Source organism: Sprattus sprattus, assembly GCF_963457725.1.
Source record: "Sprattus sprattus genome assembly, chromosome: 6".
Taxonomy (NCBI): Eukaryota; Metazoa; Chordata; class Actinopteri; order Clupeiformes; family Clupeidae; genus Sprattus; species Sprattus sprattus.
The window spans coordinates 29,586,992-29,605,636 of NC_137925.1; the positions used below are offsets into that span (position 1 = coordinate 29,586,992).

Below are 18,645 nucleotides of genomic sequence, written 5' to 3' on the forward strand. Positions count from 1 at the left end.
CGCCAGTGTTTCCCAGAGTGGAGGGAATTAGAGCACATTAGGAATGTCACCGGGGGAAGCAGCCCCACTCCTGATGGGGCGCCACGGGGTCATTAGTGACGAGGGCTTTCATTTCTACCTAATTCATTCCAAGTTTTTTTTCCCCTCTCTCTCTTTTTTTACTCTTGCCTTTCTTTCTCTCTCTTTTCTCTCTCCTTCACTTTCTTTTGTTCTATCTTTCAGGCTGTCTGTCTTTAGTTCTTTTCCCTCTCTCTTTCTGTCTCACTCTGTCAGAGCACACTGTTCTCCCCCATTAGGCTAGGCTTGACTTTGTTGCTCTCTAATCATTTCATGGAGCTTAACCTTTTTAATGAAGCTGGCAGTGGTGACATTTCAGCTGCAGACCTTCAGGATTGGTCTGGCTGTGGAAGCTCAGGGGAGAGGACACAGCTGCAGGCTGCTCCATATTGTTGCCGTTTTCATGGATCTGTGTCATTTCCTGTCGAGCCAGAGGGAGGGAGTGGGGGGGGTGCAAAGAAAAAAAGTCTACGTCCTGCCTCAGTTTTCTTTGTTCATTTTTGTTCTTTTTCTTTCCACTAGAGAAACCCGCGATGAAGAGAAGAGGAGGACGGTCATCAAGCTGCAGCACAAACGTGTCTGCGTGAAGTGCTTCTCCAGCTTTTTGAGTTTTCTGTGCCATGCGTCTGATGAAGTAGATGTGCCAGGCTTTTTTTAAGAAAGGCAAGCGGAGGGCCTGGTGCTGAAGGCTGCTCCCTCGGGGGGGTAAACAGAGGAAGCGGAGGGAGAGGGGGAGAGAGGGCGTGGGCCTCAGGGCTTCAGCCATGACAGAGGCCAGGGTGCCCACAGCGAGTGCGTCCACCATGGCGGCCCCGGCGTCCGGGGCTCTTACGTGGGCACGCGTGTGCAAGGAGTGCGGACAGGTGCACGAGGGCCCCGAGGGCCACCTGTATGATTACCAGGACGACGTGGACGACGAGCTGCAGTGCCACATCTGCCTGCAGCCCCTGCTGCGGCCCATGGACACGCCGTGCGGGCACACCTACTGCTACCAGTGCCTGAGCAGCTTCCTGCGCGACCAGGACTTCTGCCCCGTGGACCGCCAGCGGCTCCAGCTGCCCCAGTGCCGGCCCTCCAGCCTGCTGGTGCGAAACCTGCTGGACAAGCTGAGCGTGCTGTGCCCCTTCCATGCCGAGTGCCAGGGCAGCATGCAGCGCTGCGAGCTCCAGCCTCACCTGCACAACAGGTCAGTGCCCACACCCACAACCCCTGTGCACCCTCACCAGCTCTACATCCACACTGGGGAACTGGACACCTTTCAGCCACTGAGCTCCACACAGCATCCAGCTGCCCGCTACTGTAATAGTGTATGAGGAAGGAGTAGGAAGGAGTAGGAAGAGGAAGGCTATGGGGGAAGCCACTAGACTAGGTGCTAATGGTCGCCACTCAGCAGCCAATAGTCCTCCTAGTACAACGGCCATGGAGACGGGGTTTTTTTCTACTAGTGCAACTAGCAACTAGCCACTAGCCCCAACAACCCTTGGGGAGCAGAGGGAGGGAGGGAGGGAGGGAGGGAGGGAGGGAGGGAGTGTAGAGAGGTGACATGTGAGTGGGAGGAGGCAGGGGACAGAGGGGTCGCTTGGAGATGGAGGGTGACTGTATATGGAGCTGGGTCAAACATATGAATATAAAGCACTTGCATCTTACATGAATAATGCAGAAACACATTAAGGCAAGGCTGCATACACACCCCAGAAATGAGAACATGGCCACCCAGTTCTCTACCCAGACAGTTGGACAAACATTCTCAAGAATATAGACGAGGAGAGGAAACGCTTAATCTCGTGACACAGGAAGCTGAAAAGAAAATAGACAGAGTGAGTGAGGGAGCGCTGAAGGGAGGGAGCAGAGGAGAAGGGTGAACTTCTGGAAAGGCCAGAATGATTCGGATGGACCAAGGCAGCACGTTTAGTGTTTAGAGTTTTCTGGGGGTGGTATCAGGGTGAGATCAGAGGGACTGTGAACTGAAAATGATGAATGGACACATTTTGAGTTTTGATCAGTCTTGCTATCTCATCTTGTAGTAACGAGGTGTGTGCGTGTGCGTTGTGTGATGCGTGTGCGTGTGCGTGTGTGTGTGTGTGTGTGTGTGTGGGTTGTTGAGTGGGTGATGGTGAGTAAGGAGGTTTAATAACACACTTCCTCAGCGCTGCCAGAGTTCCAGTGAGAACACCCTCCATGTGAAGATGCCTCCCTCGGGCAGCGGAGTAGCAGCCTCCGCACATGATCAAACTGCACTGTACTTGAACCCACCCAGGACGGCAGGCAGGCAGCTGCACAGCCCTCGATGCCTGAGCTGCCTCTTATGTGCCTCTTCACTCACACGCCTGCAGTGCCTGAGCTGCCTCTTATGGGCTTCGCTTGCACGTTTGCAGTGCCTGAGCTGCCTCTTATGTGCTTCACTCACACGCCTGCAGTGTTTGCTGTTCCACTGCAGCCATCCGCTTGCAAGAAGAAGCCAGAGGCGAAAGGTTGAGCTGTGCTCATTTCACGTGGGCCAGTGTAAACAGAGAGAGGAGGCAAAGTTCAGACGCAGTGCTGGGCTGTGGAGTGAGAGGGAGAGAGAGGGAGAGAGGGAGAGAGGGAGGGAGAGAGGGAGGGAGGGAGAGAGGGAGAGAGGGAGGGAGAGAGGGAGGGAGGGAGAGAGGGAGAGAGGGAGAGAGGGAGGGAGAGAGGGAGAGAAGGAGGGAGGGAGGGAAGGAGGGAAGGAAGGAAGGAAGGAGGGAGGGAGATGGAGGGTGAAAGTGAGATAGGAGGGAGAGGAGAGCTAGAGCTAGTGCTAGTAGCGGTGCTAGTGCTTCAGTTTTGACCTGAGCTCTGCTCCAGCCTGACCTGTTCCCCTCTCCCTCTCCCTGCAGTGCAGTAAAAGGAGTCTGCTTATCTGCATAGCCTCTCTGCCCCATCCCTCTCCTTCTCTCTCACTTTCTATCCATCTCCCTCTCTCATTCTGTTTGTCTCTACACATCCCTTTCTCTCCCTTGCTTCCCCTCCATCCTACTTTACCTCTCTTCCTCCCTCTTATTAGCCCCAGCCCAGGGGGTGTGCGCATCCTCCTCACCAGCGCCTCTAATTGAATGAACACTAATAAATGAACACAGATCCACTCCCACTACCTCTCCCGTCCACAGAGTGCAGAGTATGAACACTAAAGCGCTTGTCAGCATTTGTGTGGGGGAGATATTTTTAGTTGCCGCTGCCACTGCCATGTCGTGAAGGATGTCTTTTGAGGTTAATTACCAGTATAGGCAGACTACCCACAAATGTTTCTCTCTCTGACTCTCTCTTATGTTCATTCTCTCATCTATTTCTGTCTCTCTCTCTCTCTCTCTCTCTCTCTCAGATGCTCTGCTTTCAGGCGGATGCGTGAGGAGGCAGAGAGGAGGAAGAGGCCTCCTTGGAATGAAATTAAGGCCAGCAGCAAAGCAGAGGCAGAGGACGATAAATCCACCCCTCCCCTCTCCCGCGCGTCTCCCCGCCGCCCAGCGGAGCCCGGCCTGGTCAACCCTGCCTTCGAGGAGGGAGAGGAGGGTAAGAGCTCTCTCTCTGCTCATACAGCCAAAGCTGGGGGTTTGATTCATGAGCCTCAGCTGAGCTGAACGGAACGTATCACTAAATCAGTTTGGCCTGGGTTGGAGAGAAACACGCCGCAGGGCGGCTGCTGTTCAACTGGAAATACTCTATTTGCTGTCAACGCAGTTTCAGATAGATTCCATGGACTAAACTTAGAACGATGTCAATGCAGTTTCAGATCGATTCCATGGACTAAACTCAAAACGGTGTCAATATAGTTTCAGATCGATTCCATGGACTAAACTCAAAACGGTGTCAATATAGTTTCAGATCGATTCCATGGACTAAACTCAGAACGGTGACCTTTCGGTGATGAGAAGAAATGAAACAGCGCCATATTGGAAGGAAGAAAGGAAGGAAAGGAATGTGGGGTGGGGGGTTTGTCTGAAGCGTGAAAAGTCGACAAAGGCAGGCAGTGAGGAGGAAGTGGAGAGCCAGCTGTGTTGACCTACTGTCAGAAACAAAACAGCCCTGTCCTTTGATGTGTCCGTGCCAGTGTGTGGGAGGAGGGCGATCGTTCCCCGCGTGTTACACTGACGAACCAGTCACTGTCTGATAACATCACAGGGAGGGTGTCTACACGGAAACGTCTGCTGTAACCTGCGCCCTTGCAACGCCTCAACGTCTGTTTATCACACTGTAACCTGGCAACAAGGGGTTTTATGTGATTACACATGCACAAGTTGAACTCCAGTGGAAAGTCAGCACATGAACAGGATGATGTGGCATGATGACTCACAGGGGACTGTCATCACAAAATCAGGTGTGGGATTGTAAGTGTGGTGAGGTCATTACCCACACTCAATTTATTTCAACCCCTTATAATTGACTCCGCCACCTAACAGGGGGGGGCTGCAGGCTGACGAGCACTGAAGGATAAGATAAGTGAAGCTGGATGTTCCAAGTTAGGGAGGACAGGATGGAGATAAGAGCTGAACAGAGGCCCTTAAGAGCTGGACCAGAGAGGCAGGACACAGCTGCATGTTTCAGTCAAACAGGGGGTGAAAGACCCAGACCTCCTACAGTAGGAAAGGAACTCATTTGGGAATTTAAGATGAGTAGAGAACCCACTGGAAACGCATTAGGACACTTTCTAAAACAATATAGTAGCCGCTAGTGCTTTACTGTGCCCACAAACACACTAAGATAGAGAGCCATGAAGAACTGGCGATTGGAAGTTTTTGCTGGAGTGGAGAATCTGGTCAAGACGAGGCCAGAGAGACTGGAGTCTGAGAACATGGTCTGTGTGAAAGACTGAACAAAGCCACATGGCCATAGTGGTTCTCAGAGCTGGACTAAGAGAAGAAAAAAACAAACACCTGGCAGCTGTAACACTTGGAGCCCCTTGGCTGAGACTGGAGATATTGCCCAACTGTACGCCTGGCACTAAAGTCATAACATTCATTTGAAAACATCAGGTGACCGTCTGGAAGCTCAGAAGGATCCTAAGAAGAGCATACCTCTGAACTCTCATTAAACAATAACAAATCACTCGGTGCTGTGTACCAATCCCACTCGGTATTAACCAATGACTGACGACTTATATCCAATCATGTCAAGCCAGAAACGGAGAGAAAGGAGCTGTGTTTATGTTACTGAGTTTACTTTTATATTTCACAATTAAGTTTGTCAGCTTTAATGACTCAATGCGTGTCCTTTAGTGGAATAGTTTCTCACTACTGTTCTTCTCTTTTAGAAACTCACCTGAGGTCCAGCCTGGTGGCGGAGGCCGTGGTGGTGGAGCTGTTCCGGGACGACCCCGAGGAGGACCTGGGCCTGCGGATAGTGGGGGGGAAGGACACCCCTCTGGGCAACATCGTCGTCCAGGAGATTGTGCGCGATTCTGTCGCTGCACGTAGCAGCAAACTGTCCCCTGGAGACCACATTCTTGAGGTGAGAAGTCATCCAGGACGTAAAGGTGAAGGTAATAAAAGAAAACATAGGTAATATGTGTGATTCTCTGTGGAAAAGAACATGGCCGCTCACCTAGAACATTCCTTCTTATAAAGCTTATTGTTTGAGAAAGTTAGTTTATGTTAGAATATCTCATGCCAGTGAAGAATATTGTGGTATGTTTCACTGCAGGTAATTAATAATTATTAATTATGGCTATAAGTGTGTATTTTTTTTATTCCTTCCTGGTCACTGCAACGGTATGGAGTGTGTCCTGGGGGGTACCCCAAGTATGTGGTTTAGAGACAAACCTGCTTAAGTTCATTCAGAGGAAGGTCCAGGTTTGTCACTAAACCATGTACTTGGAAAACCTCCCTGGTTTCTGCTCAGTGTTGTAAGTGTACACACCGGAGTGGTATCTGTTTACATTCGCGTGTGTGTGTGTGTGTGTGTGTGTGTGTGTGTGTGTGTGTGTGTGTGTGTGTGTGTGTGTGTGTGTGTGTGTGTGTGTGTGTGTGTGTGTGTGTGTGTGTGTGTGTGTGTGTGTGTGTGTAAAACTCTCAAGCCTGAAGTACACTTCTGCATCCTTCTCCGTCCTCGAAAAAAAATGGGCGGGCGGTCGGATTCAGAAGGATTTGATCGTACTTATAGGCCCTATACACTTCTACGATGGCTGTGGGTGCTGAAAGTAATTTACCGCCAGACCATTATAGGATCCGCACCATTATTCAATACTGTTTTAACATTAGATGGTGGACCGGGATGAAAATGTGACCTGAACCTACGTGAATTTTTTTATTGTCGTCAGCGTATTTATTGCAGCGCGACCAAGGAATTTTTTTCCTTGGTCGCGCTGCAATAAATACGAGCATGAAAGTGTAGTGGGCGAAAGTCCTCGTTTGAGAGCCACTGACATAGCCTACACAGTATGCAGAATTTGGTTTATTGACACACTTATAAGGACGGCAACAGCGCTTTAAAACGTTGTTTTACATTATTCAAAGGTGAAAGATTAAAGGTAAGAGAATCGCCAGGTGTAGGCTACCTTCTCATTATGTGTGTGTGTTGTCAGTGTTTGTAATACAATGGTGTTGGCTGTAAGTTAACTCCACTTCGCGTTTTTGACAATAAAATAAATCCCATTTAGGATAACAACCTTCTTCCTATGCGGGAGTTTGTTTATGCCTGGGTGTGACAACGCGATTACCGCCGGAACATTCGTATAATGGAAGAAGTTTAAAAATAAACTGTTATCTGGAGAGTTTAAAACAATACAAAACGAGGGGAAATCTACTGTATGGACATATTTCTAGTCAATGCTGGTGTAGTATATAACGTGAGTTGTATTTAGGCATAGCAGATGCCAAGCATGTGTCGGCAATTTAAATCCGTTCTTGCAATGTGAATAATTTAATTTCAATATGCTTATCTCGCCCTTGCCCACGTTTGTGCGTTTAAAGGTGCTTGTTTTGTGTGAGTGAGTTCATTTTACTGTTGATGCTGGAGTTTAATAAAGGCAGGCTATTCATATAAAATTTACCTAAACGTGTCAGTCGTATGAGAGACATTGACTCGGTGGGGCTAAGGTAGTTTGTACAAAATACTTTAATAGCTGTCAGCTCTTGCTGGGATCAGGCACTACTCCGGCCAAGGGGGTCACTCACAGCCAAGGACTCTCTCCGACTTTCTACGAAAAGTTAGAAAAAAGCGTTCCTCTCCGACCAGCTCTCCGAGGGCTCGGATGGGCGTTAACACCTGGGGGAAGGTGCTGCCAAGGCGTGCCAAGGCGTTCTGAAGTGTCCCTCTACGACCAGATTGCAGAAGTGTAAATCAGGCTTCACAGAGATGGGACAACAATTGCTCCCACCTTTTTCCATTCTAGTTTCTTTCCACATGGATATGCCTAGGGCAGAAAAGTTTTGTTTGCTTTGTCCTAAAGTGTCCTGTTCAGTGAGACGTTGGGAGTGGGAGGATCACTTGTCAGATAATAAAGCGGTGAGCTTGGTCCCCCGGGGGCGCCATGTTGACCGACAGGAAGGACAGGTCTCAGAATGACTGGAATAGTGGAGAAAAAATGTTTTCCACTAGCTCTCTCACCGATATTACGCTATTGCTGTTAGGGGGTGAGCTATTAGTTTGGCTGGTCAAAGGATGTGGACTGTGTGTTGGCCCGTGTGTCCTGCCTCTGACTGCGAGTCTTTCTTGGAACTCAGCTGAAACTGTACGTGAAACATTAGCCCGTCTCCTGAGGTGAAGTGAGTTCAAATGTCAGCTCTGTTGGTCTCTCTCCAGGATTAATCCCACAATAGGGCCCTTATTCAGGGGTTTCACATACCGTTATCATCCGATTGATCTCATTGCAATGTCTGCCTGTTCGCTCCCTTTTTGCTCTCTCCCAATCTGTTTATGCATCGGCAGCTCCAGATTGGAAGAAGGCTTTTAAAAACACGTAACTTCCAGAGTTTGTGAAGTTAGTTATTCCTAGTGCGCAACCTTATTAATGAATGTGGTTTGTTCATGTGGAAGGTAGGCTCAGCGATGTGGAATCAAGGACAGTGAGTTAACCTCCGCCTCTGACATCACATTGTCCCAGTTTCGCCGTTGGCCCCTGGTCTTCCCAGTCCCAAGCTCTCCATTGGCCTCTGGTCTTCCCAGTCCCAAGCTCTCCATTGGCCTCTGGTCTTCCCAGTCCCAAGCTCTCCTAGGATTTCTCCCCCCAGCAGTCCTGGATTGCTGTGCCACACTAAACCAAAGCAACAGAGCTGCCTCACATTGGTCTCAGGAATCCCAGGCCTATCATTCCTTTAAGCCCTGTCTCTCCACTGACCAATCCCATGCACAGAGGCCTGAAGGAGAAGCTGTCCTGGCCAATGGGCTGCTGTGCAGTAGCTTGATGTGAACTGCATTTGGCTTTTGTGAGGAGCGTATTCGAGATATGGCCGAAGCAGTGAAGATCTGATTTCTCATTCCTTGAAATGGTATCTCTCTCCTCTCCTCCCCCCCCCCACCCCACCCTCCCGGTTCTGATCGATGGCATTGATTTTAGAGCCTGTGCTGTTTCCCCGAGTCAGAGCGGCACTGTGTTGCTGGTGTAGGCTTGCCGGCGAAATTATTTTGAGACTTTCTTTTAATACAGTCCTTGGAGGAGGAGAAGGAGGAGGAGGAGGGAAAGGAGGAGGGAAAGGACGCGAGGGCCAGAGATGGAGGTTACCCTCATTCACCTCTGAAATGTTCTACCCCGTCCTCTCGACCACAGCGCTCACACTTGTTTTATTTTTAAGAGAGGCGGCATTTTCCAATGCCCTGACCACAAAGTAGCCCCATTGCCGTCTACTCAAGCTGGAGTCACACAGTGATGTAGCTTCATTGCAGTCTAATCAAGTCGCAACCTCAAAATAAACAATCCCCTCAGGCATGCAGACGTCACTCACTCGTTTCCACTTGGGAATAATACCCAGCAGCTGAGCAGCTGAGCTGAGTGGAAATGTTTGGACGTCTAGTGGAGAGTGCAGCCTCTTCTTCCCACAATGCATCATGTTGTTAGGTCTTATGCGAAGTATTTGCTTCTGGTTGGATGTTAAATGCAGTTAGCTGTTTTTAAAGGCAACCGCTTAACCCCTTTCGTATTCCCTGAAAAGCCCACATCCATATAAACAGCCAGCTGTAGACTGTTGGCTACATATTTTTTCTTACCCGTCACAGCCTGGGGCACTCGTTGAGACTAGAGATGTCCCTCATAGTGTATCCTGTGTTAACAACATGGAGAACCTTGCCATGAGAAGTGTTCTCAACTGAGGTCTCAGACCCTCCATTTAACACCCTGCCTTCTCCCTGTCTCTGTCTCTGTCTTCCAGGTCAATGATACCAGCCTGGCGTCCGTGAGCCATAACCGGGCCATCGGTGTGCTTCGGCGCCCGTGCTCCCTGCTCCGGATCACCGTCATGCAGGAGAAAGGCTTCAAGCCACGGCTCGAGCAGCACCCTTTGTCCACCACCAACGCCGCCAACCTGTCCCCCTCCTCCTCTTCCTCGTCCAATGCGTCGCCGCAGGCCTCCAACCTCCTCCACCACCATGCCAATGCTGCCCACCAACACCACCCCCAGGGCACGGTCACGCAGGTCACGCTGGTGAAGCGGGAGCGCTCCGAGCCCCTCGGCATCAAGCTCATCCGCAAGTCGGATGAGTCGGGCGTCTTCATCCTGGACCTGCTCACGGGCGGGCTGGCCGCCAAGGATGGCAAGCTGCGCAACAACGACAAGGTGCTGGCCATCAACGGGCACGACCTGCGTCACGGCACCCCTGAGACCGCTGCTCAGATCATACAGGTAGGCACCAGCGTACAGTTTACTGAACATTAACAATAGCGCTGCTTAGATCATTCAGGTAGGCACAAGCATACAGTTTACTGAACATTAACAATAGTTAATAGCTGCTGTTGGGCTTGTCAAGTTAGGAAGTTTTGAATGTGCAACTGTCTTAAATCTAAATGCCATCAAGGAACTTGACCACTCTGTGTCTGTGTCTGTGTATGTGTATGTGTATGTGTATGTGTCTGTGTCTGTGTCTGTGTCTGTGTCTGTGTCTGTGTCTGTGTCTGTGTATGTGTTTGTGTTTGTGTTTGTGTTGTGGTGTATATCAGGCTAGTGAGGTGCGAGTGAATTTTGTGGTGATGAGGCACCCAGAGCCTGAGGAGGGGGGTGAAGTTGTGCCCCGGGGGGCAAGAAGAGTCCCTGAGCAGCAGTTCTTCAGACGGCGCTCCACCTATATGAAGGTAAGTGCCTCCCTGCCACTGGAGAGGTTTTGGTGTGTGTGTAGAGAAGGCACCGTGATCTGAAGAAGTGGGAACGGTAGAGAAGGCACCGTGATCTGAAGAAGTGGGAACGGTAGAGAAGGCACCGTGATCTGAAGAAGACGGTAGGGAAGGCAGCATGATCTGAAAAGAGAGTGAAGAACTAAAGGACGAGCACTTAACAGTGGTTGAAAGAGTGAGTGTGTCGGTGAGGGGGAGAGAGCGGGAGCAAAAAGCCTGCTGTCGGTGCTGTGAAAGTGCCCCTCTTCACACCGCACTGGGGTCACACCCTCCAGCGTGTCACTTCCTCTGCGCTGCGGGGAGGTGAAGGGAGCAGATGCAGCGCTGACCCCTCCTCTCCTCTCCTCTCCTCGCCTCTCCTCTGCTCTCTCTCCTCTCTTCCTCTCCTGTCATCTCATCTCCTGTCATCTCATCTCCTCTCCTCTCCTGGCCCCTCCCCTCCCCTCCCCTCCCCTCCCCTCCTGTCCTCTCCTCTCCTGTCCTCTCCTCTCCTGTCCTCTCCTCTCTTGGCCTCTCCTCTCCTCTCCTCTCCTCTCCTCTCCTCTCCTCTCCTCTCTTGGCCTCTCCTCTCCTCTCCTCTCCTCTCCTCTCCTCTCCTCTCCTCGGCTCCAGCCCCTCTCACTGATCAAAAGGTGTCTGCGGTAGGTAGGGGTCATTTCCCCTCTCTCCCCAGCCAGGATCCTCTGTGCTGTGTGGCGTTGTAGGGGGGATTTCAGTGGCAGAGGATCAAAGCTGGTGACAGTTAGCTTTAGCCTGCTGGGCTCAAGCCTTTGCTCTTGCTGGGGGGTAGGTTCCCCTGCTGGGTAGGAAGGAGAGATCTAGCCCCTCACCCTTTTCCTCACCCAACCCCCTCTAGCACCCGTCCCCTTCCACACGCTGAAGGGCCTGAGATCTCCTCTCCCAACCCCCTCTAGCACCCGTCCCCTTCCACACGCTGAAGGGCCTGAGACCTCGGGGGGTCCGGGGCAGAGGTGCTGTAATGGTAGCTGAGAGTTTTGGCACATGCTCTCCTCTGCGCGTGGTGTTTTCTGCTGGTTCAGGGATGTGTCACTTTGACGTGTTTGTTTGCACAAGCAGTATCCCCACAGGAGGTCACTCCATTATATTTTTATCTTGGCTCCTTTGGCCTCTGAGGAGAGACATCTTCATTTCCAGAGTGGGGAAGCTTTCCCAGCAAAGTAATTAAACCATCAGGACGACACAATAAAGTCCATACTGATCTCCTTTGGACTTGGCCGGTAGACAAACACAACAGCATGATATTTGCAGCTGTAAATGGTGACTGGTGACTGATGTCCTAAAGTCAAATGTCCTAATGTCAAATGTTGCGGTGCAGGAACCGCCCAGTGGGTTCTCCTGCCAAGAGAAGACGGTGAGCCTGAAGAAAGAGCCACGCCATTCCCTGGGCATCACCATCGCTGGCGGGAGAGACTGTCGCAGCCGCCTGCCCGTCTACATCACCAGCGTTCAGCCCGTCGGCTGCCTGCACCGGGACGGCACCATCAGAACAGGTTTGCTCTGCTCAGTCATCTGCGTCATCACGCCATTATCCAAATCATCTGGCTTCAGTGGCGCGCATCTGTCTGGTATGTTTTGCATGAAGCCTATTGAGTTGTGGCTAATTGTTGCTATGGTTCCTGTTGCCCAGGTGATGTGCTGTTGAGCATCAATGGTGTTGACCTTACCCAACTGACGTACAACGAGGCGGTGTCAGTGCTGAAGACGCAGACAGCCCAGCCGTCTGTGGCTCTCCGCGTCGTCCGGACCATCACAGAGGAGGAGGAGGAGGAGGGAGACGCTGCCAACAAGGAGGAGCAGGAGGCCGTGGAGAGTCCCTCTGAGGACGACATCAACTGGGCCCCGCTCTGGACCCGTTGGCTAGGCCTGCCGAGGTGAGACTCAGGCGTGGTCAAGCTGAGGGACATTCTGTTCTGCTGTGACTCTTAGTTTAGATGACAAGATGTTGGAAACGTTTCACCAGAAGGAATGACAAATCATTTTTCTAAATGAGGAGCTCAACATTCATTAGCGTAGCTATGTCAGTTATCGGACAGTGACATACATCGGCCATTCTCTTAAACAATGAAAATGCTAAGTTTAATAATGGATTAACAATCTATAACATTACAACGAGAACGTTTGCCGATAACACACGCGTCCGATAATTGACACGTTACGATAGATGTGTTTTGCAGACACGTTGTGCACACAGTTTCTACTAAAACTACCACTACTACTACTACTACTAGTACTATGCCTTCTACTTCTATGACTACGACACAAGCTCAGTCACCATTATTGACTTGGAGTTTAGTTGTACGGTCTCCATATCAAGATGTCTTTATTCTTCCGTTCAAGCAACATGCACTGGTGCCGTGACATCGTCCTGATGAAGACCAACAATGAGAGCTGGGGCTTCAGCATCGTCGGGGGCTACGAGGAGTCGCGCGGCCAGCAGCCATTCTTCATCAAGACTATAGTGCCTGGAACACCAGCCCACTTCGATGGGCGCCTCAAGTGAGTCAAAAGCATCCTCCACATGGCACAGCTGATGAGTAATAGGCCCTATGGTTCTTCAATTTAACTTTCACAAGAAAAGTGTTGATTTTACACTAGCCTCTGATCAAATAAGAACACAAAAGCCTGGACTTGACTTCACTATCATCAGTGATGGTGGGGGTATCAGGCTTCTCCTCTCATCCTCTCTCTCTCTCTCTTTCGGCTTGATTCAATGCTGCTCTTCCCTTCTCATGTCTCTATGTTTGATTCAATGCTGCTCTTCTCTTCTCATGTCTCTATGTTTGATTCAATGCTGCTCTTCTCTTCTTATGTCTGCTGTATGTTTGATTCAATGCTTCTCTTCTCTTCTTATGTCTGCTGTATGTTTGATTCAATGCTTCTCTTCTCTTCTTATGTCTGCTGTATGTTTGATTCAATGCTGCTCTTCTCTTCTTATGTCTGCTGTATGTTTGATTCAATGCTACTGTCCTCTTATCATGTCTGTATGCTTGATTCAATGCTGCTCTTCTCATGTCTGTATGCTTGATACAATGCTGCTCTTCTAATGTCTGCTGTATGCTTGCGCTCTCACAGGTGCGGGGATGAGATTGTGGCAGTTAACGGCGCCTCCACGGTGGGGATGAATAACTCGTCCCTCATCCCCATGCTCAAGCTGCAGAAGAACAAGGTCACTCTCACCGTGGTCTCCTGGCCCGGCAGCCTGGTCTAAAGACGCCCCTGTTAGCCTAAGTCTGTCGTCTGGACGCTGGTCTCCGTACGTTTGTGCATCGCCATCAAGAACTTGATACAAATGGTCTCAAGTCTCAAGTCCATTCTATCCTGAAGTCTCCGTTGGCCAGGGCGCAGCACGGGTGATTTGGGGTTCGGTGGAAGTATTTTAATTGCTATTGATGTTTTATTCAGAGTTTAATCACTGGCTTGGCGTTCTACAGTTACTTGAGGCCAGTTCCTGTGATTGGCTTACAAATGGCTGCCCCTGGAGACCAATGACAGCCAATCAGGGAAGAAAACTGACAATCAAGAACCAGGAAGTCATTCAGTATGAAGGATTATGTAAGGAATACACATTTATGTTCGGGCAAAAGTCTTGAAGGCGTTTTATCTTTTGGTTTCTGTTTGAATCTTGGATGGCTGTCTCATCAGTGTCATTTTGGTGTGAGGAAGATGGACAGGGGGGCCGGACGGACGGACGGACGGACGGAAGGTTTTACCACAGAGGACACTTTTAATGTCTGTTTTTAGAGAGTTGTTGAGATTGTTGAGAGTTGGCTGAATGTTACACTTAAGAGTTGCCTGTTTTGTGTTGAATCAGTAAAGCAATGTTACTCTTGTGATGAAGGCATGTTTAAAGGAGAACATGTAATATGCCCTCATCCACTTTAAGTACATCTCTGACGCATATAACTTCTTTTCCCTAGTCCATATGAGAACTGCAGACAAGTGGATGTTGAGTGTGGGATGATACTTCTGAGAGCAGACCAAATTTCTGAGTGGATAATAATTTGATGCTGATATTCTTCTATAATAAGTTTTACCAAACACTATTAAACTGTGCTAGAACATCATATTGACTTTAGATTTGCAGTATTAATTTGATACTATAATTGGCTATCTATTTGAAGTTTTGTTGGATGCAACGTGATGAATGTTGATTTCTGTGGGTGCCTTGCATATGTATAGGAAGGATGAATCTCGCACACCTGCCTTAAATGCCAATAGACCAAAAACTTGCAATCAACATTTCCTTTTTCTTTTCTTTTGGCTTCTCATGTTCTTAACCTGATGTATTATTTAGAATGAAAGTGTGATTTAATGTGTTCACACACAAACACATGGATGCATTCCATTTCGGCCTCTCTGATTGGTTCCTTTCTCCCCCTTGGGATGGCAGACGTAGAGGGCCACCCCTGGGATCCTGTGATTATATAATAAAGCACTATGGTTTCATCATGTGTTAAGGTTCACTCACTAAGGAGTTAAAAATGTGATGACGGGGTACACAAATATGTTAAGTAATTAAGTTAGTTAGGTATCACACACAGACCGTTATGACCAGACCGTATGAATACTTCGCAAAATACTTTGCAGAGAGAATAAACTGATGTAACAAATCTGTCAGACTTTCAGTTTGCTTACAAATAAATAACAAATTTAACTTGCATCTTTATAATCTTGCTGTTGAAATTAAGTATACCATCATGCAAGAATATGTTTGAATATTATGTAGAGATCAGAATACACGGCGTCTTACAAATAGATAGCATTAAATAATGTTCAAGATATTGTGAATGTGCTTTTTTTTTAGGTCATAGTTGTGGAATAACACTGAACCATCAATAATTTGTGCCATCACAAGACCAAGGATGCACAGATACAATAATTCAACTATATATCAACATGAAAATAAATAATATTTCAAGGGAGAGATGTCAACTATGATTTACAAGTCTGGGGGGGGGGGGGGGGCACTACACCAAAGCCTCTCTGAAACCCCCTCTGGCGGCATGGAGGCCCTCTGGCCTGTCACATTCTTTCAGGTGTTTGTCGCCTCCCTGCAGCTGCAGATGTGGAGGACGCAGCTGGCCTAAAGAAAACACAGGGTGGTGCCAGCAGACATGTCACCAATACACCCAGAGCAACACTTGTAGTGTACTTGTAGTGTATTGATGGACATCAGAAAAAAGTCTGCAGATTCCTACCATGATGCCAAGATTTCTCCCTTCTTTCCCCTATACTGCCCCCTGGAGGCCTGTGTGCTGACACATTGAGTGTACTAGGCTGTTTTAAGGGGAAGGAGTTGTTTTTATTTCACTGTCATAATAGTTTGGTTTGAAAATTGAATTGATATTGAAATTGAAGGCTGATTTTAACAACCATTGTGCCAATGATGATGGCAACATTACCGCACACAAAGAGTGTTGGCATGGAATGTTAAGCTCACTGCTCAGGGAACATGAATCTCAACATAATGAACCCAGAAGGAAATATTTTGTGGTTAATCCCAGAGAAACCCATCCCCCAGCATGCATCTGTACACAGTTCTGTCAGTAATATTCCCTGAGGATTGTTTGCCTGAGTCACTTAAGCCAGGTTTCCTCCCAACACTGATCGCTTTGCAAAGGGGGTTGGGTAGTGTCATAAGTAGCTACAAACCTGCTCTTAAATTTTTAAAGTGGTAAGCAATTAGAACCTTGCAAGTTAATGATTCAACACCTTGTTAAGCAAAGCAAATTGTCAAACAGACCACGAGGCCGTAGTTAGCCCATTACATTACCTTGAGTGGAAATGCTCTGTGATCTTTTGATGGATTTACATTTGATGATGGTCTTCTATGCTCTATGATGATTTAACAAGCAGTGTGTTGTTTAACAATAACCTAGTGTCAATACAACTAGTGTCATCACTAAAGAAATGGGGAAAAGATATTTTAAAAGCCTTTCCCTCTCCCTCTTTATCTCCTTCTGTATCATATTATGATAAGGCATTAATACTGATTAAGTGGCCATATTACGCAGTGTTTATTTATTACCTAAATGTATCTCTTTGTCTGTTTATCAAATTGCTGCTTTCTAACCACACTTTCTTTCTCTTATAGCATGACCTTTGCCTACAAATGCCAATGGCTGTAAAAACATTGTTCACCATACAACATTCATCACTGTAACCATTAGCACCAAGTACTTACACCCTCCGCAATGATTGGCACCCTAAGTGAATGTGCCCAAAACAGGCTATATGAAAAAATATATGTTTGCTGTTTATCCTCTTGGTCTTTCCCTCAAAATATTTACAAAAATCTTACCTTTTCATTGAAATAAAATTATTGAAAGAAAACTTTTTTTTTTCATTAAATAAATACTATTCTCCTAAACAGGTGTGCCACAATTATTGGCACCTCTTAATTTAATGTTTTGAGCAGCCTCCCTTTACCAAGATAACAGCTCCAAGTCTTCTCCTATAATGCGTGATGAGGTTGGTGAACACATGGCACAGACCCGAGACCATTCCTACATACAGTCTCTCTGCAGATCCTTCAGATTCTGAGGTCAACACATTTGCAGATTCGGCTTCAGCTCTTCCCACAGATTGTCTATGGGGTTTAGGTCTGGGGACTGTGATGGCCATGGCAAAACCTTTGTTCTGCTGTCGGTGAATTTTTGTGTTGATTTTGAGGTGTGCTTCGGATCATTGTCCTGCTGTTAGGTTTTGATTTAATATCTGCTGGTATTTGATGGAGTACATGATACCATGTATCCTAACAAGATGTCCAGGGCATTTGGAAGAAAAACAGCCCAACAACATCAGAGATCCGCCAACATACTTCAATGTGGGTATGGGGTGCTCTTCTGTATGGCTATCTTTCTGTCTACGCCAAACCCACCTTTGATGTTTGTTGCCAAGAAGCCTTATTTTGGTCTCATCTGACCATATAACTCTAATATAAAAGTCTGGCTTACTTTTGGCAAACTGTAGGCACTTTAGTTTGGTGTTGATTGACAGCAGAGGCTTTTTTCTGATAACCCTCAAAAACAACTTGTGGTGATGTAGGTGCAGTCTGATGGTAGTTTGGAGACTTTCTGACCCCAGGACTTAACTAACCTCTGCAATTATCCAGCTGTGATCCTTGGAGATTCTTTTACTAGTCGAACCATCCTCCTCACGGTGCGTGGGGTTAATTTAAAGATAGGTCCTCTTCCAGGCTGATTCCTGACATCTCCTGTCGCTTTTAACTTCTTAACTATTGCACTGGTTGTGGAAGTGGGTATTTCCAACTGTTTAGATATTTTCTTATTTCCCTTAATCCGGATTTCAGCAGCTCAACAACTTTTTGTCGCACTTTGACACTGAGTTCTTTTGTCTTTCCCATCTTGATGAATGACTAAGGGTATTTGGCATGTGTCACCTCATATTTATACCTCAGTGAAGCAGGAAGCCATGGTTGACCACTTAAGAGTTCCTAATGAAGGTGAACTCAAAAATGTAAAACATGACTGGTAATATACTTCAGATTTTAATTATAGGATTTTCTAGGGGTGCCAATAATTGTGGCACCCATGTTTTGGAGGAAAATATTTTATGTAATGTCAAAAAAAAATATTTCTTTCAAGAATTTTACTTCGATGAGAAGGTAAGATTTTTGTGAGTATTTGGAGGGAAATACCAAGATGATAAACAGCAAAGATATATTTTTTCATAGCCTGTTTTGGTCACATTCACTTAGGGTGCCAATAATTGTGGAGGGCACTGTATCAGACAGCCAAGCTCTGCTCTCTCACTGTGTCTCTTTTCCTCTCCTAGTCTAGAGCGTCTCTGTTGTAGGATGCTGCTGTAGTCTCTCCACCTGATGTACGCACACACACAAACACAATCTCTTAGTCTAGATTGTCTACGCTGTAGGATGCTGCTGTAGTCTCTCCACCTGATGTACGCACACACACAAACACAATCTCTTAGTCTAGATTGTCTACGCTGTGGGATGCTGCTGTAGTCTCTCCACCTGATGTACGCACACACACAAACACAATCTCTTAGTCTAGATTGTCTACGCTGTGGGATGCTGCTGTAGTCTCTCCACCTGATGTACGCACACACACAAACACAATCTCTTAGTCTAGATTGTCTACGCTGTGGGATGCTGCTGTAGTCTCTCCACCTGATGTACGCACACACACAAACACAATCTCTTAGTCTAGATTGTCTACGCTGTGGGATGCTGCTGTAGTCTCTCCACCTGATGTACGCACACACACAAACACAATCTCTTAGTCTAGAGTGTCTATGCTGTGGGATGCTGC

The 18,645-nt window shown here is 47.8% G+C and overlaps 1 protein-coding gene across 1 annotated transcript; it reads left to right on the plus strand.

Annotated features, from left to right (window-relative positions):
• The first annotated feature begins 793 nt into the window (after positions 1-793).
• Positions 794-14,709, plus strand: lnx2b (ligand of numb-protein X 2b). Its single transcript, XM_080840374.1, has 9 exons — positions 794-1,243; positions 3,398-3,585; positions 5,324-5,520; positions 9,375-9,845; positions 10,160-10,291; positions 11,667-11,841; positions 11,979-12,222; positions 12,689-12,847; positions 13,424-14,709. The coding sequence occupies exons 1-9, from the start codon at positions 822-824 to the stop codon at positions 13,557-13,559; spliced, it is 2,124 nt and encodes a 707-aa protein (XP_080696500.1). The 5' UTR covers positions 794-821; the 3' UTR covers positions 13,560-14,709.
• Positions 14,710-18,645: the final 3,936 nt, after the last annotated feature.